Raw genomic sequence first — 24,526 nt, 5'->3', positions numbered from 1 at the left:
AACAATATATACCAATGAGAAAAAATTCATCATGATTTTTCCACAGTACAGCCTCATCATTGTAAAACATTCTGGTAATTATCAACCTCCATTAGAGAGCAATATACTCGTAACACTTTATACTTCGAAGAACATTCCAAATACAAGTTGCTCGTGATCCTATAGGGTAGATGACTATTCTCATCTCTAATTTACAGAAGGATAAGCAGTGCAGTGATGAACTAGCCAAAGCTCTCCGATGTGAAGGACTACAGAAACCCTGTCAATTCTGAATGCCACCCTGCCACTTCTGTTCCCAACAGCAGGATCACAAGCTCAAGGCTCGGCAAGATGTACTTACTGGACATATTCTCTTGGGTTGCAATAACACGTGTATTTAAGCTAACATTTGCTGAAAAAAACCCACCGAACTCATTCTACTGTGTTCTCACTCCCTTCTTTCCTTAGGACAGGGAACTGTCTTGAGGAGGGCAGGGTAGAGGCATGTTGGTTTTGTTCTGGCTTAGTTCCCCAGTCTAGCTCTCCATGCAGCAGTGGAAAAGTACAGACTCATAAAAGGAAAGAGATGGCCAGGCACAGTAGGAATAAACAGGCAGAGACTGCAAGACTTTGTAACAACTTAAAGTGTATATCAAATTAAGGCCTTTGCACACAGCCTCTGTAGTGGTGCATGTGTAAATCAGTCTCTTTGCAGCTGACAGCTCTGGTTAACATTTTATGAGCAACAGAACTAAATTACATACATTGAATTTCTAAGAAATTCTGAATTACTGCTGGACAGCACCTTCTGGCAATGTAGTTAAGTTTTACCCATTTTTCAGCTCTCTGTCAAAAGCAGCTCTGTGAGTGCCAGCCTTGAGGAGCTTACTTCACAGTCCTATCCACAGAATGTCCCCAGGAAGGCTCATCCTCTGACCAAAACTCTGCCACATCACTGCCTGCTCAAAGTGCGTCCACACCAGCTGTTGCTTGGGCTTCTGAGGAACAGGAGATGTTTCTACGCTGAAGAATTACATGTGCTGAATCAGTTAAATAAGTCCGATAACAGGGCAGATGGGGTATGTCACACTTCACTGAAGAGCTCAATTGCTTGAAGCAGTTTTCTGAGAAAAAAGAAGCAGTATTATCTGGGCCAGTCTGCCAGCCTGTAGCTCTTAAAGAGAAAAGCCAGATGTTTTTAACCTGGGGGAAAGAGGAATAAAAGATGTTTTCACTAGTAAACTGTCACCTGATCTTAGAAGGTAACAGGCACAAAAAGAATCATATTGAGAGAAGACAGATCCTTGTGTTGTTTTCAAATACTCTGAATTTCCCAGAAGAGCCATAATGCTGTAATCCTTTACCAAATATAGGACTGCTGCAAGCTCAAGAAAGGCTGAAATGATAAAACCTTCATTGGTTAATTCTAATGCCTCTAACAATTTCATATGGGTCAGGTTTTGTGTTCCATCAGCAACAATAAAATTATAGTCCAAAAAGACAGAAAAATAAATACCTGAATAGAACACTAAAAAGAAAAGACTAAGTATTGAAACTATGAAAAATTAGGCAAAGTTTCATTTTAACTATATTCCCCACTCCTTTTTTTGACATAGGCTCCTAAGTAGAAAATCCCTGGTTAACAACACTTCAGCAGCTATGTGTCATCCTTTTGTGAGGTGACGAAACAGAAGACAAGTTTTAAGGATCATATCTTCATCACTAAAGGCATGGTAAATTACTATGATGGCTACTGCTTTCAGCTGTGCTCCCCAACCCACTGCAACAGCTGAACTCACCCTGACGACTGAGCCAAGCATTTATTATACAAGAGTGAGAAGGGAGAAGAAACTTGACTAGGGGGAAAACAGCACAGCAAGGGGCAGCTGATCCCAGCTCACCCAAGTACTTCAGGGCTAAGACAAGGGCCAGGAGGCCCAGGAAACAGTGTCAGCTCCGAGAGCGAAACTTGGGGGTTTTTACGTCAATACATTCCGCTGCTTAAGTATCACGTGGTTCTATTAGAAGCTTTGAAGATCTCCTAGTGCAGAGTAGGGAGCTAATGAAACATTATGAAGTATCAGCCAAAGTAGTAAACCCGTGACTAGGCATCGCGCTGGCCAGGGGCGGCCGCACGGCACCCTGCTCCCTCGGGCAGCGCCCCATGGCCCAGGGGGACCCTGGGCGCGCCCGGCTTAGGGCCCCCCGCGCGAAGGGGCCACGGGCCCTTCCCAGCTGCCCCTCCCAGGTCACGCCGTCATTTGTAAAACATCACTGGGATCCCTAAGAGGGTCAGCGCTCGAGTGCAGCGTCCTCTAGCCAGAAACGGGGCGGCACCAGGGATTCGGCGTCGGGCACAAAGGGGAACAGCAGGTGGAGAGAACGGGCTGCAGCGACACCGCCACAGCCCCGCAGAGACACCGCGCAGAAAGCGGGACGCCCTCCGAGCCGCTCGCCACGGGGCACGGGCAGAAGCAACCTGGTATTACCTGGCCCCCCGGCGAGGAGAAGTCCACCACGCCCCGCAGGTCGGACGCGTCGCGCTGCCGATAGAATCGAAAGAGCCGGCGAAACGCATCCTCCCCACCCTCACGGGTCAGGGCCGCCGCCGCCATTTCGGGCCGGCCGGGGCGGGGCCGCCCCTCCTTCTCTCCGTCCTCCCCTCTCGCCGCAGTCCCGACATGGCGGCGGCCAGTGCAGTGCGGGCGGTGGGGCGCCGCTCCCGGCGGCTCTTCGACATCTTCGTGGCCGAGGTTCCCTGGACGGTGTCGAGCAGTGAGTCTGCGCCCCCGCTCCCATCCCTCACCGCTGCTGGGCCTGGCGGGGTTGGGCGGCCGCGTGTGCCGGCACAGGGCGGCGCGGCTGCGCGGAGGCGCCGGGCCCGGATAACCAGGTGCGTTTCCCCACAGAGGAGCTGAAGGAGTACTTCTCCCAGTTCGGGTCGGTGCAGAGGTGCCAGCTGCCTTTCGTGAGTACCCGCGCGTCCTCCGGGCCGCAGTTCGTGTCTTCTCGGCGAAGCAGGGAAGAGCCGCCGGCTGGTCCTGCGGCTGAGGCCTTGCTCCGAAGCAGCTTCCCCGCTTCCTACGAGCTGCAGTCTGGACGCCTCATCTTGTACTCTAGTGAGGTTTTCAGTGCTCTCTACCCTTAGCTCCTTCTCGCAGGAGCATCACCACTTGACTGCGAGCGCTAGGCCTTATTGAAGCTTAGTGTTTTCCATTGGCTTTCAAAGAGCTTTACACAGCACATCCTTCACATCTTGTTGATGCTGGCATTTCTCAATAATTAATGTAAAAATGCTTTGAGCTTTTCTATCATCGTGTTACTATTTTTCTGACAGAGAATAAAGTTTTTATGTGCCTGGTCTAGCTGGCCAAAAACGAAAGGTGTGGGTATGAACCTAGCATCTTTTTCTGCTGTGGATTCAGACCCCATCCAGAGTGCGAGGCTAACACAAAACCCATAACCTCTGCAGGGTGCTGCCAAGCTACCAATGCCTCTGTCGTTTAGGCTGTTTATCTCCTGAGGATGTAGGTCAGGCATCATAGATATCTAATGCAGTTTCTTAGAGATGAGCAGTCAAAAAGTATTCCTTTGTGGGTAAGTTGCAGGCCATTGCTGAAAGTATCAAGGTTCTGTCCGCTTGTGTTTCTCCATGTGAAGTAATGGTCTGTTAGATTAAGCTCAGTGTGTAGTGAACTTCAGTTAGTGAGCTGATGGGTTCACCTCAGTTGAGGATTAGTGTGGAAATGGAGAAAGATAGTTTGAAACAGCCTGGTTGTTTTGAACAGTTGAAGCTTAGGCACCTGCCTGTCACATCGTTTTTCCTCAGGCCCAGGACAGACTGCATCATTCTGTTGTAAAGTCTGGTGGCTTACCACAAACTCATGCATGTGTACCTTTAGATTCAGTGATTACTTAAGAAGTTTCATTAATGCTTAAAACTGCCAGAGGTACAAAAATCCCAGTGTAGGACAGCCTAATTTAGACATCACTGTGATACTGAAACCAGGCAGTGCCTTGTAGGTGAAAACTTCCCTGGTGGTTTGGAAGTGTTGCCTGATGATCAGAGTGGCTGAGCTGTTGTGAGCTCTGAGGGGGATCTGAGTAGACATAGAAGGCACTTGGATACACCTGGCTTTTCCTCATTATCACCTCTTTATTGACAATTGTCTTTTCTGACTGGTAAATTATTTCTAAAAATAACTTTTTTCTTTCCAGTGCAGTTAGTGTTTGTCATTCTGAATTGCAGAATGCTTTCTTAGTCTCTGAAGTAGCTGTTTTATATCTTGCTGAATGCATTTCATGTACTGTGGCCATTTAAATGTCAGTTCTGTTGTGAGTGACTATTATTAGTAGATAAATACTGCAGTTTGAAACTACTGCCTATGCATTATTCCAGGCTTCAACCATATCTTAAGATTGTGATTTTTTTTTAATTATTGCTAGATTCAAATTGAAAGGTATGTAGAACAGCCTTTGCTAGACCCCACATGCTGTCACTGACAGCAAATGTCTTAGTGTGAAGAAACAGCAAGTGTGCCAGTTCCTCTGATCATTTCTGAATAATCCTTAAATTCAATATCTGTAGAAAGTTTTTAACAGCCTCTGTGAGTATTTCCTATAGTAATTGCATTTTGTTTTTTTTAACTGGTAATTAGGACAGAGATACAGGCTTTCACAGACGTTATTGCTGGATTAAATTCTCAACTCCAGAAGAAGTTCAGAATGTGTTACAGAAGGACTCCCACATTCTTGAAGGTTCCAAGGTAATGTGCTAATTCCTTTCATGAAGTAAGGCGATGAGTTGACTCTAATTCTGCTTTCAGTTGGATACAGTAACATGAAAATATTACCACAGTCTTTCAAAGTGTGGTTAAGGATTTTGTCACTCAGTGTGCTTTCAATGTTTTTTAAATCATTACCACTTCTGTTTATTCCCTCCTCTCAGCTTGAGTTGTTAAGGGTCAAGATCATAGAGCTACCAGAGAGATCACACATGCAAGAGACTAAAAACTCCTGCTATGCTAAAGTAATATGAATTCAGTAAAACTGTTTGGGATTTACTATGCAACTAGTTTGCACTTTGAAACACAGGTTTCTGCAGGTGGATTCCAACATCTGATCTGGATGTTGAGTGGCTGGGGAAACGTGATAAAGAAAGTGATGCTAAGTTTTGAACTTTAGTGAAATTTATTTTTCTTCAGCTGTCATTTCATATAGGAGAAATCAGCTGCTTGCTTTCATGTGTTCAAGGCAAATTTAAAGTTGCTTTAGTGTAGGGTTTTATTCTCTCCATCTTTAACATTTTAAATGTTAGTGCATTAGTGTATGGGATCAAGACAGTGTAGTGGTCTGGCACACAGACACTTTTGTATGTCATTGACTGGTCAGCTAGAGCCAGACAACTATATCCTCCAGCGTCACTCCAACACAGAAACTGAGCAAAGCCATCTCACCGTTTTCCCAACGTCTAGTGTGCCGTGGTGTTGACAGATAAGGAATAAAGGACAGGGAGTCAATGGCTGCCCAAAGCCATTGATTTGTTAACAGCTCTCATGTCAAAATCGTTAGAAACTTGCATCTGGTATGTTCCCCAAATAGGGGATTTTCTTACAGACTTGTATGTGCTTCAGCTGATACAACTACTCAGAGGGTGTACTACAGAGTGAAGTCATGAGCAACAAGCAGGCTAGTGTTATCAGACACAATCAGTTCAAGCCTTTGATTAATTAATACAAATTCTTCAATATCCTTTTGACAACTAGTTTCTTATTTTGAGACTTTGAATGCTAGTAGAAAGTAAAAGTAAAATGAATTGGCAGGAGACTTCAGTGATGCAGTATTTTGATTGTGATAAAGTATTTTGCTTGACATGGTTCATATTACTGCATAAGTTATTGTTGGTTGTGGTACTTCAGTACCCATTCCCAAGAAGAACCAACCTGCAAGTTCCAACTGTGGTACAAAAATGGAAGCAGAAATTAAGACTCCTTAAACTGTGACTAGATAGGCAGTAGGCTGGTCCTTCATAAATTGTGCTGAACTAGGATGTTATCTGTATGCAATTACCACATTAAGTACTAGAAATAGCATAGTATTTTGTGTAAGTTTCCTGGAAATTTTTGCTGCTTTTATTCTTGAAGCTTTAAGGATAGCCACATGCACTTAATTGCCTAGGCTTCAAAGACTATACTCTCACAAGAGGTGCAAGCTAAGAGACTTCTTTATAGTGAAATAAAAAGCAGACGGCAAGCAGTAGTTATTTTCATTTCTTAAAAAATGCAGGCTTCTCTAGAACACGAGCACTTCTCCCACTTGGTTCTAGGCTAGGTTTAGACAGTTGCTGGAACAACAAGCAATTGCTGTCCATATATATTCAACTTTCTTGTCAGGAAAGCCCTGGCTTGGGGCTCATGAAACTGAATTGGTTATAAATGTATCTTCTGCTTTCCATATCAATGGAAAATAATGAAATGAAAAATAAACCTTCTTGCCTAGCTAATTTCAATAATTTCCATTGTTTTCAGCTCACTCTCAGACAGCAGACCCGTAGAAGACGCAGTCAAAGAAAGAATCAAAGTGCATGAGTGGTGGAAGGAGGCTTTATTTCACTAAATGTAAAGAAACTAAAATAAAGATTACCGAGAAACTATGAATGAGTACTTGTTTTAAAACAGAATCCAGCTGTTTCCCCTCCCTTGTTCAAAAAAACTGTATAGCCGCACTAAAACACTGAATCATAAACACCCCAGCATCTGTTACAGCATAAGACGATCGTTATATACAGCAGGAAAGCTTTTAACAGATCAAGTCAAAGCTTTAGCTACCTACAAAAACTAAAGCTGTAGGAAGGGGGCTACATTGTTACCCTGAGATGCTGGGCAATGGGGAAATCAGCAAAGTCAGAGAACTTGCTAAAGAATCATGAATTCCCTTATGAAATGTTTCAGAGTGGTCTCCTTTCTCCTTGGGTAGCAGTCCTATGTAGAAGAATTAGTGTGTGTATATATCCACACGGCCAGAGTTGTGAACTGCTGTGTTACAACGCCATCCTCCTGTACACCCACTATTAAAAATCCTTTTGCGTGAAGTCCAAGCTTGCAGTCCATTTCCCTACCTCTCAAGGAGAAGAGGCATTCAGTCCTTCCTCCTCTTCTTGCTCTCATGCTCATGTTCTTTAGGGCGGCTGCTGTCTGATGGCCGTTTAGAACCACCGTGTTGCTTAGCTTCTTCCAGAAACTTGTCCAAACCAAATGGATCCTCCTCAAATTGAACTGGCCCATCTCTGCCCCTGCCTCTTGTGTTACGATCCGAGTTAGAAAACTCTTTGTCAGGAACAAACCTGCAGGAGAAGATGATTCTCAGCTGACTAACTTCAGAGTACTAATTAAGAATATTTCTTAAATTTATTTCCTTACCTGTTGGTCTTTATTCGAGCCTCTAGATCATCACCATACACGTCCTTATCCACATTTTTACTTGGTCTGTAGATGTTTTGGGCCATATCCTTGCCACTTCTCCAAGGCTGGTCATAAACATTATAAATTTCATCCTCTCCTCCAGCAAAGCCACTGTCCATACCCTGTGAAGAACAGCACAAATGAATCTGTAAAATGTCAGCTAACTTAATTTAAGCTGACTGATCCAAATCACACTTATAGAGAGGCTTATATAAACTGTGAAAGTAGAAGTGTCTGCTTGTTAATTTTTGGTTCATCAGCTTTCCGTTCTTGCCTGCAAGTCTTTCACTGGAGACATGAAAAAGAATGATTGACAAACTGCAGGTCTATTGAGGGATTTGCTGAAGCCTAATATATTCTGTCATCTCTGAATAGTATAAAATTCAGAGAAAATAAATGTTGCTGTCAAGTGTTTATATCTTCAGAAGTATTATTAACACAAGCAGTAATGGGAATAGAAAGTATTTACTTCTCTCTGAAAGCAGATTTCCCTATTCGGTCAGTACATTTGTACAAGAGAAGAAAATGAGGTCACTGCAGCTTGAAGGCAAAATAGTTTTTCTCCCCACTCCCCAGTGAGAAAAATCACAACAAAAACACTTTAATTCAGCTATACACTTAGAATATTCGAGTTTTTTTTTTTTTTTTTGCACAGGCTCTGGATAAAGGAAATCAACAGTTCCCTAATCAGTTATGTAAAGACTTCTTTCTGAGTGCATCCACACCAACCATGAGAACAGGCTCCCTTTAGTATTCTAGCCATACCCACTAAGGAAGGATGAACATGTTCTCATAGAAAGCTACACAGCTGTGAAAAGGTATTTTACCTTGCTCTGGTTGAACAGCCTCTGGTCATACTGGATTTCATTGGATGGCCTGGGGTTGGGTACCCCCAGGGCAATAACTTCACTGATATCTCTGTTCTCATTTCTTTGCAGCTTTGACCTGAATTAAAAATTTAAAAGTTTTATGAGGTCAGTAAACCATAGTTGTTGACATGTTCAATTGCAACTGGATCCTGTATTAGATGCTAACAATTTGCCGCAGGAGCCAGATTTTGACTGTTGTTCTTCCTTACTAGGTAACATTTAAAATTTGTCTCCTGGCAAAGGAAACATTTGGAAAAGTTATGTTCAGCTGGGCATGACATTTAAATTTGCTTTCCACTATCTGCAATTCACATCAAGGTGACTTGGTCTAAAATGTCATATTTATTTTTGCAAGAATCAGTGTAGTTATATTCTGGGAAGGCCAAGCAATCCAATTTTAACATATTAGAGATTTTAAGCCTCCAGAAACCATTTGCACTCAGAAATCTCAGTGGCTTCAGCTAGTAAGATATTTCAGCCTACCTTCATAAATCTAAGCTTACTTTAAACGAGCAGCTTCAAGAAGCAAAGCCACTATTGATAACTCTGGTCTCACCAAAATTAGAGGATTCAGGTTTCAATCTTTGCTGTCAACATGTTAATTAAACCGGAATATACTGAAGTTCTGCTAAAGAAAAACCCACACAAAACCAACACAGCACACTCCTCTCTCCCATTCATGTGGAAAATTCTACATTTTGAAGAGAATATTGCAATGTTTTCACACAGTAATACCTTTTCATACAATGAACTGTGCTTCGTACCAGTGACTATCTCCACAAGATAAAATTCAGGCACTCACATCAAGAAGAGGAAAGCCCAGCAACAGGTTCCCTGGTGGGGAAGCCAGTGCCAGTACAAGAATAAACCAGGTTTTTTTTGTGACTCACCTTTTATCAGGGGCTGCCCGGGAAAGATTTCTGTCATGCTGTCTCTCTTTGCGCCGGTCATGTCTGATTTCGTCTCTTTCTCTAGCTTCTCCATCCTCTGAACAAATACAAGATTGCTCATTATAGACAAATATTTGAAGTTTGAATTAACTATGCCAGACATTGGCACAGTAATTCAATTCAGTATTCTTTTACAGAAGAGTAGTGACCCTTAGTGCTATTGAAAATGTTACACTTTAAATAAAGTGAACACACGGAACACCACAGCTTTCTTATGCCCCAAGCAACTGACTGTCCTTGATAAGAGTCAAAGCAGACATACCCTAACAACTATGTTCTTCCAACTTTCAAGAGCTTCGAATACTTGTCTGTCTAGGAATGCAATATCAGAAAATCACTCAGGTTGAAAGGGAGTCTAATTCACAACCTCCTGCTATCAATGCTGAATTCAAACCAGGTTGGTCAGGGCTTTCCCCACTCAGGTGAGGAAAACCTGCAAGGATAGAGACTGCCGGACTTCCTAGGCAACCTGTTCCACTGCTGTTTGTCCTCATGGTGTAAATTTTTCTCCTAACATATAGTTGAAACCTTCTGCTTCAACTCTTGACCACTGTCTCATTCTTCCACCATGCAACTTGGTGAAGAGCTCTGACAATCATTTAGGAATCATTATGGGATGATCTTGTGGGTAAGTTCCCATTATTTGGCCCCAATGGCACATCATCTCCTAGCAGAACAAGCTTTATTCTCTCAGCATCACCTGAACAGGCAGTTACTTGAGCCTGTGACCATTCTGATGGCCTTCCACTGAACTGACTCCTATTTATCAATGTCCGTCTTGTACCTGGAGGCCCATAACTGCACAAAGTATCCCAGATGCAGTCTAACAGGTCACCAATAAAAGGAAATTATTACTTCCCTTGACCTACTGGTTACAATCCTGCGGATCCAGCTTTGTATGCCCTTAGCATTACAGTTGCCAGGGCACACTGCTGGCTCATATTCAGCATATTGTCCACTACAACTCCTGGGTCCTTTCCAACAGAGTGGCTGTCCAGCTGGCCAGCCCCCAGCCTGTTGGTAAGAGGTTAGTACATCCCAGCTGCAGGATCTGGCTTTGTATGACCATATCCCTCCGCCTTCTAGATAGATCGTAACTGCTCTGTAAGTTCATCATCTTGATCTTTGAAGAGTGATTTCAATCAGAACGTAAGACTTATCACAATGGTGACAATTTAGTTAGGTTGGCAGCAGGGATTTTAGAGCCTGCTGGCCAACAAAACTACAGCTCTGCAAGACCAGTTACAACAGTGCAAGAGACAGAATATTGTGTTTTACCAGCTTTGAAAACTTAAAAGATGGTTTAGTTCTTCTAAACAAAGTTGCCCTTCGTCTGCAACATGCTGCTTCTAAAAACATTAGTTTAGAACTGTCCATGAAAGCCACCACTCGCACTGATGCATTATTAACTCCAAAATTCTCAGTGTCCTAAACCTGTATACACCAACATACCGATATGAGGTTCAAACCTGCATCCCATCAAACCAGCCAGTGACTTAACCAATAGAGTGAAGAGACGAACTGATGTAATGCTTAGAAATTTCAGCTGGTATTTGGATATTGTAAGTTCTCAGGTTATTGCTCCACATTTCAGTGTTAAAAAAAGCCATAGCATCTTAATAACAAAGAAATGTACCTTTTTCAACATGTGTTTTGATCCCTGCTCTTCTCTCCCTGGCTTTTTGAGCCATTTCTCGGAGCTTTTCCTCATGTTTCTCCTTTTCTTTCTGAGCCATCTTCCTCTCCACCTGGGCACGCATCTCTACTGCCTCACGAGCCTGCACAAATAAGACACAGGTAAAAATACAGAAAGCCTACCACCTGGGATACAAGCAGATCTGTCAAGGAGTTAGCTAGTAAACAGGAACAGAAATGAAGCCAAAATTAGGAAGCTTAAAGCCCATCAGCCACAGCAGTTAGCGCTGAGAGACAAGACCCATGACTTCCGATAACTTAACCCACGCTGAGCCAATGATTCCAAGATAGTGGGGATAAGACCTTAAGTCTTACATTAGCAAAGAAGCAGAACAAATCAAAAAGCTATAGCCTATTCACAGCTGATTTTCTGAAGGAAATTAGCATACAAAGATAGTAAAACTATATGGAACAAAACAGTTTAAAGAACTACCTGACCTTTCTGTCAGCAATATAGAGCGCCTCAGCAAGTTTGGCAAAGTTTTCATTAATATGAACAGTCTGCAATCCTCTGCCATCTGCAGCCAGACGCTTATCTAATGGAATGGTGTAACCCTACAGTGGAAACAGAGAGGCAGTTAATCACAGAAACAGTATTTGTAATAACAAGCATTATTATATTTATTGTGTAAGAAAAAAAAAACCACATACAAAACTCATAGCCCATCATTATTATGCCTCAATGGATCTCCTTTTCATACGTACTTCAAATTCTTACCAGGTAATACTAAGCTTCACTCCAATTCCACCCTCCCACCAAATCTGAATCACAGCTTTCCTTCAAGTTTCATCTTAGGACAAAAGAAAGTTTTCAATTGATAAGGTCCACTTTTTGCTTTGTCTTAAAAAATCTACAGATAATAGCTTCTCCAGTATCTCAGCTGTTTTACCTAAATGGTTTCCCTACCTGTTAAGAGGTTAGCTGATTCAAAATAAGAAAGTAAGGGGCAAGGCAGCCAGCAAGACACACTAAATACCAGTTTTGTTTTCCAAAGCTGAAACTCAAAATTATTAATAGATGATATTTTAAGATTTTTTTAGTGAGCTCTACAAAATTTCTGCTTTGGTTTTAGCATCTGCAACCTAAAAATTGATCTCCTAATTAGCATCGGTCCCAGTCAGACAGCTGTGTTGGGGTACACAAGAAAAAAGTAACCTCCAAACATGCAGCTTTTCCTTCCTCCATTTGAAGGGGCTGTCTCAGGACAACAGCTTAGTATGTTTCAGAATGATTAAACCAATTACTGCAGCGAATAAATTCTCCCCTGTCTTGGAACATAAACTTAACAGCTGATAAAAATCAATGGGACAGGACCTACTCAAACAAGGAACAAAAATAGCTAGCTGACCAGTGGTAAAAATTAATTAATGAAAGAATGCAACAAGGAAAACTTTCCAGAAATATGGACTGGAGTATTAAAAAGAAACATGCTTGGGTCTCTGACAGTCTGGTCTTTTTCAGTTTAGATGGCTTTACTTTGTGACCTCGAGAGGTTTTGAGTTTCGACTGCGCTATTATGGGGATGTTAATTAATATAATTTTTTCCTCTCAAAATTTATAATCTCTGCCATGAAGTAACATATTTTCCCTCAGTTCTATACTCTCAATTGGACAACCCTTATATGCCAAACTGAAGAAAAATGAGCTGTATGATCATATGCTCTTCATGCTAGAAGCAGCCAGTTTACCTAACTCTCGAGGTTTAAAATCAGTATTATTCAAGCTTAAATCATGCGCAGAAGTTTCCCATCAGGGTGCAACATTAGAAAAATAAATTTATGACAACTTAATTACCTTTGCATTTTTCCAGTTTGAAATGCATGGAGGAATTTTCCACTCTTGCTGCTCTTTCACAGTCATCTGATTTAAGAGAAGAAGCAAAGTCATCTTCAGAATGATAGTAAAAGGAAATACTGTTTTCTTTCTCAAAAGCAACTGTGAAACTATTGAAATAAGTCAGAGTAGAAAGTTCAGGACTCCACTACAAAACCCCAACTCTTCTTAGGAGCAATAAGATTACAGAATCAAGGAATGGTTTGATTGGAAGGGACCTTAAAGATCAGCTGGTTCCAAACTCTCTGCCATGGGATTTATTTTTGTACTGTATCTTTGCCAACACTGAATAAAGTCCCGACAGCTCTTCAGCCATCCTCTTAAGCTTTTGTCACACAGGCCGTAACTCTCAGCCAGCTTGTTAACATCTGCACACTTAGCAGCCATTGAAGTTGAACCAAACTGATGAACCACCACTACACTCATTTCTCAGAAGGAGCTAATCCTTAATGACACAACTTAGTGTTATGGAAGATTATTTTAACAGTGTTGTCTGAAAGCAACATAAGGGTACCCAGGCTAAAGCCTTGGTCAACTCATTCATGCCATGAACTAATTTAGCAATGCAGCCCTGCATAAAATACATGAGACATCTACTCAACCTTTGACAAGATAGATAAAAAGACAGCAACTTACAGAACTGCCCAAATGAAAACAAACAAACAAACAAACAAAAACACTGCACCAGGCACCAAGTTTATCACTTAATATCACATCAAAAGATCAGTAAGGAGAAGGTACACAGAAATGAACTAGATCAAAGAAGAATTTATGACCCACCTAAGCATTCAAAACTGAGAACAGCTATGGTGCTTCATACCTTTCTACTAGGAGAGTGCATTACAGGTGCCGGAGGAGATGGTGGTCCTCGCGGAATCTTCTTGTTAATTCTGAGCAATTACGAAAACAATTACAATCATCATGTTGCACAGAAATACACTTCAGAATCTTCTACTTGCCTTGAACAAGCTGTGAACACTTACTTGAATCTTGGAGGCTCCATAGGGTCCTTCTGCATTTCCACCATCCGAATAACTCTCTGTTTTGCTCCAGAGTTGAATGCAACTCCTTGCTGAGATGGTGTGTACCTGAATAAAACAGAGTGCTCAGTTTTCCGCACACAGCTAGATATTCCTTTCCCACCTCCCTTTTTACTCAGTTCACTGCTCTAGCTGTGGTTTCATGTTATCCACAACAGTTTAAGACTATTCCACTATGAATGTCAGCAGCAGGTAACTGCCTAGATGATACTGCACTGAGTGCAGACTCAGTTACACCAGACAGAATGTAACTTCTCTTCAGGGCTATATTCTCCTGTTTCGACCTAGATTCTGAAATAGAAGAAAAACAAGTACAATACACACAGCTTGTCACAATACTCTCCTCCACCTATGTCTGTGAAGCCCTAGTGACTTCTTACTGTTCAATACCAATCTCTTCACATACTTTTTTTTCAGAATTAACCTCAAGCCAAGTGTAACCCTGCCATGAAATTTTTCTGTGTTTGAAACAGAAAATCATCATAAATGAGTATCAGCCTCCTCATCATTCCAATTCTTTCCAATTGCTCATTTTCTATGGAGGAAGAACTTTGTTACATGTCTTGTTGTGGCTTGAAACTTGCAGTAAATACTTTCCTTTCAGGGCAGCATCATTAATAGTGATCCCTAGCAAATCTGTGTTTTGTTGCTAAAACAATAACCCCACCAAAATGCCACAACTCATGACATGTTAATGACGTATTTCTACACACTTCAAACTAGGTGATCATTAGTGGTTTAATTCAAAATATGTAAGCCAGTTTCATATTCCTTACAGAAGAACAGAATTCAAGAGGAATTTCTGTTCTCAGAAATTAAACAAATATGCCAATTTTAATCCATTTTGTCTATCACAACATCTTGCACAAACACCAGCACTACATACCGAATGTACTGTGCAGGAGCTAGTTTGTCAGCAGCTCGAACTGGCATGGCTGCTGCAACTTTCTGAGAGACTGATTTCTCCAAGGCTGCTCTTGTCTTCTCTGTTATCTGAAGAAAAAATACCACAGTGTGCATCTCATCCCATATGCAAGACATAAAGCATACCACTGCTTACTAGGCACATCAGTGCATACAATACCTCTCTAATTGCCTCCTCATCTGGTCTTTGCAGTTCAGGATCATCTACATTCATGACCTCTTTTGGCACAAGATCTGTGTACTTGCTGTAAATAACCTGGAAGATATTAGATTTTACTTGTGCTGATGAACAGGAATAAATGTACATATATCAAAGGAAATCTTTCAGGCTTAGACTATATTTTGGGTACTAATTAAAATTAATATACAACTATAAATGCACTACAATTACATATCGTTCAATTACTCCCATAGAAGACCTGGTTATATATATACTCTGGACCCCATTTTACAGATGGAGTGATCGAAGAAACAAAGCAATCTGATTAAATATAATTGTATAAACTGCTCTCAGAACTGGCATTAGACAGCAGTTTTCTGTTTCCCATTCCTAGTATTTTCCTTTTTAGGGACCTCAAGACAGACAAAACCCCACAAATTTTTACTTTGTTTTCAAGGATTACTCAAGAATTTCATGCAAGTATTTTCCAGCATCTGGATTTTTTCACATCATTAGGTTTACTATTTTCTTGAAAAAATAAATACTTGAGAAATCTGGTCTTGACACTTTCCCTTATATAGGTACTTGAGTTTTCACACAACATGCAGCTAGCTGCTGGCAGCTTCCAGTCCCGGTTTAAAATATTGGGAAAGAACACTATTAGATGGCTTCAGGGAAAAATGTATTGTATTACATTAATGCTTCACAAGTATCCAACAAAACAGCAAGTTTTAGTTCCAAGGGTTAAAAGTCAAGAACTATTATTTCAAGTTCATTATGCAGTACATGTCCAACTACAAAATTAACCTTTAGCCTCAGCATTAATTAATCACATGAGAGGATTTTCTGCTTCTCAGCCTTCACTCCTAAAATTTTAATCCTTTGAATTAGTATCAGTAATATTCTAGCGTCTCAGATGCTGAATGAAGGACATCTGAAGAGCAGAGTTCCTCTAAGGTAATTAACTCTTAAGTCCAAGTGTCTTGCTGCATGAAGAACAAAGTATGCTGAAGGAGCTTTAGAGCATCCCAAAAGACAAAAGAAGAAAATAAAAGAAGGTGCTCCTTGTGGTGGTCCAAGAGCACTCTAAAAACTACTTTACAGTGAGGTACAAATGATCTATATGAACTATTTAAACTTTGAAGTATTGCATGCAAATGGCAAGATGCTTTATTATGGAAGAAATACATAATATAGATTAAACTATCCTGAAAATACAAATACTTCTGCTGCCATCAAAAACTTGATACTCTTGTTTTCATTGTAGTCCTTTTTTGAAGTGATACAAAGAGGCAGATAAAGAAGTTACATTTCTTTTTGTTGTTTTTCGAGACATTTATCTTGTTTTAGGAGTAATGTTGAGACATTTCATTAATCTAAGATAAAGAGGAGACTGGGATTGATTGACATTGTACTGTGCCCATCCACTACCATTTTTCAGTCTGTAAAATTTGAAATGAAGCATCAGCCTGTGTTTTAGATATTTCATTCTGATTGCTACTGAAAAGCAGAATCTCCTTCTAGACACAAAGAAAAAGCTCAAGTTTTTGGTACAGCCATGCGATTCCCTGGCTGGGGCAGCCTTAACAGGCAGTGATTAGAAATCTGCATGCCACTGCAAGCAGAAAGAGAATAATATTACTTAACTAGCTAAGATACTGTACCATGGCAGGATTTAGACATCAATCACATTCAGAGTCTCACAAGGCACTTGACAGGTTCAAGTGTCTTGATAGAAATTTCTTAATTTGCTACGAGAAATCCTGTCCTCGACGTATTTTGTTCTATATATTCCAACCAGCCCTGTACAGTGCTCATCAATCCTATATGTACATCAAGAAGTTACTATCAAGCAATGCAGAATGAATTCCTTCCTTGTCAAAGAATGGTTTCTCCATATGAAGCATATAACATTTTAGAAATCATTAAAATTACCTGGTTGTAAGCCTGGTACACACACCAGATAAAAAAAGGGTAACAAACTCTCAAACCAAGCTCTGACACAAAGGCAAATAGGTTGCAAGTAAGTAACACTTTTGATTATTTGAGTTATATTCATGTTCTTTTGACCTGTTCCATAGCTGTGACAGGACTTCAACAATGGAACTACTCTCTTGTAAATGTTTCAATTGAATTGACAATCTTGGGGAAAAAAAAGATGTAAATAAGCTTTGTGATTTTTTTCTCCTTTAACAACTAAGCCACAGCCTTGGGCCATGAAGAAGAAATCCAACTCCAACATAAAAAGTTATTCTTGCTGGAAAAAAGTAAGGTACCTAACAGTTCCATTCCTTGATTTCACTCTTTCTTCTGTCTTCATAAAAACACAGGATGCAATTACATGTTTTTATTTTCCTAATAAGGGGACAGCATCAGTCTCGCCAAAATATATCACTATTGATGCGTTATTTTAGCCTGGCTTTTAGTAACGTAAGTAGAGAAAGTGCTGAAAGAATTTACAGCAGCACAAGAGCTAACCACACAGCTAGGCTAGAAATCCATCTCGACAACCAGACGGAAGGAACCCCATCTTCAGATCCATAAGGTCATGCATCCAGGTCTGTTAATGTTAGCCAGCATTTCACGTCTAGCAGATTTTCTGCCAAACCCAAACAGGAGGCTTGTCAGACTATCACATTTGTGTCAGTATTTTTCAGGGAAAATTCTCTGAAGCAACTGTTTTTTAAATATGTAAGGGAACAGATGCAAGAGAGATGAACCACTGCAATAGTAGAAACTGCTGACAAGTCATCTAGATATAGGGGCTGGGTGATGGAACTGCTGCCTCTACAGGAAGGCAGAATACTAAATTCAACTTTGAAAAATCCATAAACTGTAGCGAAAGCAAAATTTTCTTCCTAACTCAGACCAAAGAAGTAGCTCCTAGAATAGGTTAATAAACTCCATCTAATTTCTGTCGGGCTGCTAAGTATCTGTTTCTTTTAGCTTTAAGTATTAAGATTGAAGAAATACTGAATTATGGCTGCAGCTCTCTGGAAAATGAAACTTCTGTATCTAATTCTACTGACACTGTACTATCAGAAGGTCTTAAGAGAAAATATTCCACATTATTCAATTCAACGCAGATCACTGAAGAACTGCTCCCTATGACATCTCTGCCAATATTTTCTCCTGCAAAGCAAATCAAATCAAGCAATAGTAGTTCTGCTGCTTCCAGTGAAATTGTTTCAAATATCTGTTGCAGCACAAAGAGCTAATTGTATCCTGAGCTACATCAAAAGCAGTGTGGCCAGCAGATCGAGGGAGGTGATTCCGCCCCTCTACTTTGCTCTGCCGACACCTGAGCTGGCATGCTGCATCCAGCTCTGAGGCCCCAAACACAATGTTGACCTGTTGAAATGAGTCCAAATGAGGCCACTAAATTGACCACAGGGCTATAGCACATCTTCTATGAAGACAGGCTGAGAGAGTTGGTGGTGTTCAGCCCAAAGAGAAGGCTCCAGGGACACCTTACTGCAGCTTTCCAGTACCTAAAGGGAGCCTACAAGCTGGAGAGGGACCTTTTACAAGGGCATGTAGTGACAGGACAAGGGGGAAGGGCTTTAAGATGAAGGAAAGTAGGTTTAGATCAGGATTAGGAATAAATTCTTTACTGTGAGGGTGGTGAAGCACTGGAACAGGTTGCCCAGAGAAGTTGTGGATATCCCATCCCTGAAAAGTGTTCAAGGCCAGAATGGGTGAGGCTCTGAGCAAACTGGTCCGGCAGAGGGTGTCCCAACCCAAACCACTCTATGAATCTGTGATCTAATTTTCCTCTCAGTTTGACTCCCCTTTGAATCACAATACTTAAATCTTTAATCTCAGCATTTACATCCAGCTGGATGCAACTAGGATCAAGCTGACACAGAAGGCAGAGCTCAGGGTTAGAAAACCCTAACTACAGTTCTATAGAGCCTGGTTTTGGAAAAGCCCCACATCTGTTCCATCTTGGTGAATGAGAACAAGAATATTACTGCCTTCACTATAGATGCTGTATGGAAAGTTAATGAAAGTACAGATCTTCATGAATCAAATATGACAAACATTAGTGGCTTAAATTAACTCTAATTTAACCTGTTAAGAAGTATTTTCCTAACTCTGAACCAAGTAAGAGTCAGTGAAAGATTACAGTCACTTTTTCCTCAAGCCTACTATCATATCTAGTTATTTTTCAAATGTACTAAGATTCCAATCTGAACAGTTCTATTACATGCAAATTACAAATAATCCTACAAGTAAGTAAAGATGTACTTGACAAGTTGTAAAAATGAGGGTTTAACTACACTAATTTTTTTCTTATTATTTGGCCTGCAGCTTCCCCAAAATTGGTATGATTATTACTTCTTGTCTAATTATCTGCTTGAAATTATTTTGTATGCTTTCGACAAAGCAACATTTCTATTTAGCATGAAGTATCAAATATTTAGTAAAAAATTTCTTCAAATAAAATTAATATTTTAACACCTTCCTCTTGAAAAATAATTCCAGACATTAGATAAAGTCTGGTGGAACTCCAAGGAAAGTCTCCTCAATAAAAATATTGCCACTGCTGGTTTTTTCTGTTTAGTCTAACTGCTTTCTTCCACATGACAGCATGGAGACCAATTTGCACTCATCTTTTTCAAAGGTACTGCAGTAACATATGAGGCATAGGATGAGGATATGCAAGATGTGATGCTTTTTTGACACTCAGAGTATTAATTAAATATAAAATCCTACTGGCAGTAGAGTCTATTTAAAACAATAAATTTATCTGTTAAAAGTATTTTCCCTGATATTCTTAGAATGCCCATCCCAGCTTTTTGCTGGAGAGGTAAAGTTTATATTTTGGTTTCCTCCCTTCCTCAAATGCAGTAAAATATGGGGCGTATTACATAACCATAAGCTTTTCAAGGCACCCTAAATTAAAGCCCAAGAAGTCAAATTATTTTGAAAACAACTATTCATATCTACTAGTTAAAACACTCTGTGTAGTTAACGCTTTGTTTACGCTCTCTTTGTGTTACCCTATTCTTTACAGAAGATGCTTGCTGGAAGAAACAGCTGGTCATACACTTGATCATGCCTGAGCAGTTTTCCAGCCCCCAACACCTGCTTGAGAGAATTAAAGTCCATGTAGCCCACTTGGTAACACTTGAAAAGGCAGATGTAAACACTCCTTAAAGTAGACTTAGCAGACCCAAGTATCTGACCTCAAAACTAGTTAGGATCTCAAGAGTCATCTCTTGGTATTAGAAAGGCTACTGGATACAGGAAGTTGAAGTTCCCCCCTAAAAAACTCCATGAGAATCTTGCCATCTCTGCACTCAGCACAAAACTTATGGAGTATAACCACTGGCAATACTTTCTGCTGCAATTAAACAACAACAGCAAACACAGAGCACACAACAACACTGAAAACAACCAGAAGTGCCAAATGTTACATCAGTAAGACACAAAGTGCGGTATTCTGAAGGCTGACCTGTGTTTTCTGTCCGGTTTTTTGTCCCCTCTCTCTACATACTGAAATGAGGCCACAGAACTGTTTCCAGTTTCTTGTCTTCATTGGAAAATGAAAACTGCTAAGCCATCAAGTAAGTTCTGTGTAGAGATTCTCGCCACTTTTGCCTTACCTCTTATATTACAGAGAGGACCACAATTTCTGTCTGACATTATTTTAGTTCTTACATAAGAAAAGAGGACACAATCCATGTGGCTAATGCCAGACCAATGAGTTCAATTATATGCAATGTGTATGCACAACTCTTCCAAGTATATATGCCAGCTGACATACTGGAAGAAGTATTACCTTGTCTTTTGACTGTCCTTGTCGAGCAATTGCGTCGTATTTTATTTTTCCTTCTGCATCCACCTGAACAGCCAAAGCATTGGACATTTTCTTCTTGCGGCCCATATCCAATGGATATTGGGCCACATGAATTTCTGGGAAAGCACCCCCATCTCCAAAATCCTACAGAAAAGAAAATAGTAGTGAATGTCCAAAAGACAAAAAAATGCAAAATGGAATGAGAGAGCAGATTGATTTCAACAAAAACTAACTTGGCAAGAATGCTCCAGTAACTTTATTATTTTCACTGGAAAGAGAGCAGTTAATGAGAGAACTTGCAGTTATTAAAAGACACTGAAATGGAGAGCCATCTTGCAGTAATTATTCCCTGCACAAAGTAAGAACAGGTATTACTGACTAGAATGTGCAGGCAATACTATGCTACAGACAATAAAAAAATTAAGTATTTAATTCTCATGTGAGTTATTAATTAGAACTTCAAAAATTGACCTTCCGCTATAAAGCGACTGCGGATACTAAAATTACAAGAGCAGCATTTTTATGAAGACTTCTACTGGTTATTTGTTGCTTTTCACACCATAATGAAGTGAAAAAGATAAAAAAACATTCCATTCCTTTCAAAGCCTGTAGCTCATAGCTTTACAATGCTATGTGTCAAGCATTTCCTTACTTTGACGTGTAAATACACTGAAAACTGGCCCAGCATGCAACAGCCCAATATTCTTACAGTTTATTTCCTCTCTCCTACAATGTGTTGGTGTAAAAAGATTTAATAAATATCTAACCAAAAGACTTCTTAAAGCAGATAATCCTGGCTCAGTAACACAGAGCACCCAGTGGTACCACTCACAAAACAACTTCAGGCTACGGTTTCAAATGCAATGCTTTGGAGGAAGCATTTGCTTAAAGCAGCATGAGCATCTATCCCGCTCTCTGTTGCAACGGCATGGCTTATATGGAGTCTGGTAGCGAAACACATCAAAAAATAAGAATGGGTGTCTTGAGCAGATCTGTCTCCCTTCATGCTCACCATGTGACCAAGTAGTTACCACTATGGGGATGGAGTGGACTGAGACTGGAAATGACCAAGCAGAACACTTCCAAACAGGGATGGTGTGCTTATGCCATCTGCAAATGCTCCTTGAAACATAGTTTCAGTTATTTGAAGGTTTCCACTGGATGTCCCACATTCAACAATTTGTTGTTAAGTATTAGCCTGCCAAATTCAGTCATTTTTCCTTTTTTTTTTTTTTTTTTTTTTTTTGCATAACTCATAATGTATTAAGAACAGGTTTTGCTTTTTCCAGCAATGGCATTCCAGGATCACTGGACAAAGATTACGCTTTGGAAGCATTTGCTGCTTTTGAATTTGCACTTGTTTATGAATCAGAAAGGAGCCCTTAACAGGCCTTTTTGGGTATGTATTAATTTGTGGCCAAGTGGTGCAGGAAACTCTTTGCAAACCTTCAGCACCTGACTTCTTAAAAAATTTCTTTATTAACATTTAGAAAGAACAAGCACTGAAACATTAACTTAAGTACTCAACAGTGTAGGAAGGAAAGCCTACACTGGATATAATGAAAGTATAATTTTTAACATCACCCACATAAGAATGTTTTCTTTCAGTGAACCACTGGAACTACTATTTGAAGTACATGGATCACCACAGAACAGTGTTGGATTTACAAAAATGGCACTCAAACATAAATGAGGGTAACGTTGTTACAAGCTGATGAAATTATGGTATTTGGAAACAACGTAGGATCATACATTAAGTACTGTAATAAAACCTCAACAGCATGCTTGGTCCCAAGAGCACTGGCTTGTGACTCACCAGAAAAGGTCTCAAAAGTTATTGTCAAGGATCATTTCAAACTGCAAGGTTTTTCCAGCTCACAGTGAGACTGTTCCAACCAGTTTTGTAATCAGAGCTACCCATCTGTATTTTCTTTCTACTTTTAGCAGTTCCAGTTCAAATTACATTAAATTGGCAAGGGTTACAACTAATGACACACAACATTGTCCAAAACCCTTTTGCTAGTAACATACTTAACAAATATCTGACTAATTTTTAAGTTTTCTTCCAACTGTAATTTTGTCCCCCAATAGCAGCTATCTTTTTGAACAGAACATCTGAGTGTTCTCTTCTCTGATACACACACGTTCACTTACTTCACCTATAATCTGGAACGTGTATTTAACAGTGACAGAGGAACAATATGGACGTCTTTCTCGGAGGACCCTTGCGTTCACAGACTGTAAACCCAAAGGACCACAGATGTATTTCCGTAATACGGCACAACAATCTCTGAAGAGAGGTAGACTTAGACCATCCTGTTTACCATCAAATGTTTTAAGAAATCCAGTGGATTAGAACCTCTTCCAAAACAAGAATATATCAAGCAGTCTGGATGATGCAGCTTGTAAGGCTTTGCACAATTCTCAGCTACATTCACAGTGCTCAGAGTTTATTTCTACTCCGGATTTTTTTTTCCTCCTTTAGCAGACACACTACTACTTGTATGAATTTAAATATTTACCTCTAGCACCCGTGGTATCCATCCTTTCCGGTAACCGTATGGTGGAGGTTCCCTTCGTGATGAGACCAGAGCAGTCTGCCTGGATCTCTGAGCTCTTGCTCTTTCTTCTAGTTCTAGCTGATCTTGGGACAGCTGAGTTGGAGCTGGCAAAAAACTGGACATCCATGGACAGCCACCAAAAGAGAATGACATAAAAAGTTCATTCTGGTAACTTTACTCACTAATACTCAACTATGCTTGAGTCAACTTCATTCTAAGTTACTACTTTCTCTACAATCACTCTCTACAGATTAAGAAACAATTTATGAAACTTGAGCATTGCACTCATAAATGTGAGAACAACTTCTGAGATTCAGTAACTTCCGAGATTAGAATGGCAAAGGCAATGTGTGCTTTCTCAACATTGTATAAGATTCCTAAAAAAACCTAATACTAAACTCACCCACATTCACATAGTGTTTGAACAGAAGTGTGACAATGCCCTTTTTCCAACAGGAATGCCACATACTACTGGGTATTCTTTCCACTGCTATGGATAAGAAACAAATATTATGTTCCTGTGTCTCTAGTCCCAATGACTCGCTCTTCCTTTCTCTCAAGGCAAACACCCACAAACAGATCTGTCAACAAGCTCCCCTCTTCAACACCTGACACCTCCCTGCCACGGGCAAGTTGAACCCAAATTTCTTCACTTCCTCTTTTTCAGCTCTTCTTATCTACAGAACCCTTTTGTGCGTTTACTAAGAAAATACCCAGAGAAACACGGGATTCCGGGGCGGCCACTGGACCTGCAGTCCCAAGTCCAGCGAGAGACACTCCAACACGCAACAAAGACCGCTCGCCCTCTCTGACGGTGAGGGAACCTCGACAGAACCCCACGGACCCAACCGAGGCAAAGGAGATCCTTCCTCCCGCAGGGAACACGCGAAGGAAGCAGGACCCTGAACCACGGGCCAAACACCCGCTCCCGCCAGGGCTCCCCCAGGCCCGACCGACCCTCGCTGCGCTCCCTGAGGCCGCGGCCCCGTCGGCGGGCCCATTGCCCAGGAGAGGCCGCGGCCCCTCGGCGAGCTCCCCAAGCGCGGCCGCTCCCGTCGGCGTAGGCCCGCAGCGCGGCGGGGAAGCCGCGGGCCGGCCGAGAGCCGCAGCGCCATCACGGCCCGACCGGGCCCGCCGGACCCACCTGGTGAGCGCCATCTTGACCGCCTCCGCCGTCCGCTCGGCAGCCGGGCCGCCGAGGAGGGGGAAGGTGGCGGCACCTGCGCATGCGCCTGGCCCGCAGCGTGG

At 41.1% G+C, this 24,526-nt stretch overlaps 3 protein-coding genes across 3 annotated transcripts in view; 1 reads left to right on the top strand and 2 right to left on the bottom strand.

The window, feature by feature from the left end:
• The window catches only part of ALKBH1 (alkB homolog 1, histone H2A dioxygenase), a 14,180-nt gene extending 11,561 nt beyond the window's left edge, over positions 1–2,619 (bottom strand). The window contains exon 1 of the mRNA XM_032110972.1: positions 2,469–2,619. Coding sequence (XP_031966863.1) covers positions 2,469–2,594 — 126 coding nt within the window. The 5' untranslated portion in view covers positions 2,595–2,619. The remainder of the gene's footprint in view (positions 1–2,468) is intronic.
• SLIRP (SRA stem-loop interacting RNA binding protein) lies at positions 2,295–6,631 on the top strand. The gene is made up of 4 exons (XM_032110973.1): positions 2,295–2,754; positions 2,889–2,947; positions 4,638–4,745; positions 6,507–6,631. The coding sequence occupies exons 1-4, from the start codon at positions 2,661–2,663 to the stop codon at positions 6,564–6,566; spliced, it is 321 nt and encodes a 106-aa protein (XP_031966864.1). The 5' UTR covers positions 2,295–2,660; the 3' UTR covers positions 6,567–6,631.
• On the bottom strand, positions 6,564–24,526 carry SNW1 (SNW domain containing 1). The gene is made up of 14 exons (XM_032110971.1): positions 24,423–24,526; positions 23,240–23,393; positions 20,700–20,861; positions 14,912–15,007; positions 14,714–14,820; positions 13,771–13,875; positions 13,608–13,677; positions 12,749–12,814; positions 11,392–11,508; positions 10,895–11,036; positions 9,199–9,295; positions 8,267–8,384; positions 7,398–7,561; positions 6,564–7,321 (listed from the first exon to the last, which is right to left on the bottom strand). The coding sequence occupies exons 1-14, from the start codon at positions 24,434–24,436 to the stop codon at positions 7,117–7,119; spliced, it is 1,617 nt and encodes a 538-aa protein (XP_031966862.1). The 5' UTR covers positions 24,437–24,526; the 3' UTR covers positions 6,564–7,116.

The sequence above is a fragment of the Corvus moneduloides genome, chromosome 6 (assembly GCF_009650955.1).
Source record: "Corvus moneduloides isolate bCorMon1 chromosome 6, bCorMon1.pri, whole genome shotgun sequence".
NCBI lineage: Eukaryota > Metazoa > Chordata > Aves > Passeriformes > Corvidae > Corvus > Corvus moneduloides.
This window is presented reverse-complemented; position numbering and strand designations above follow the sequence as displayed.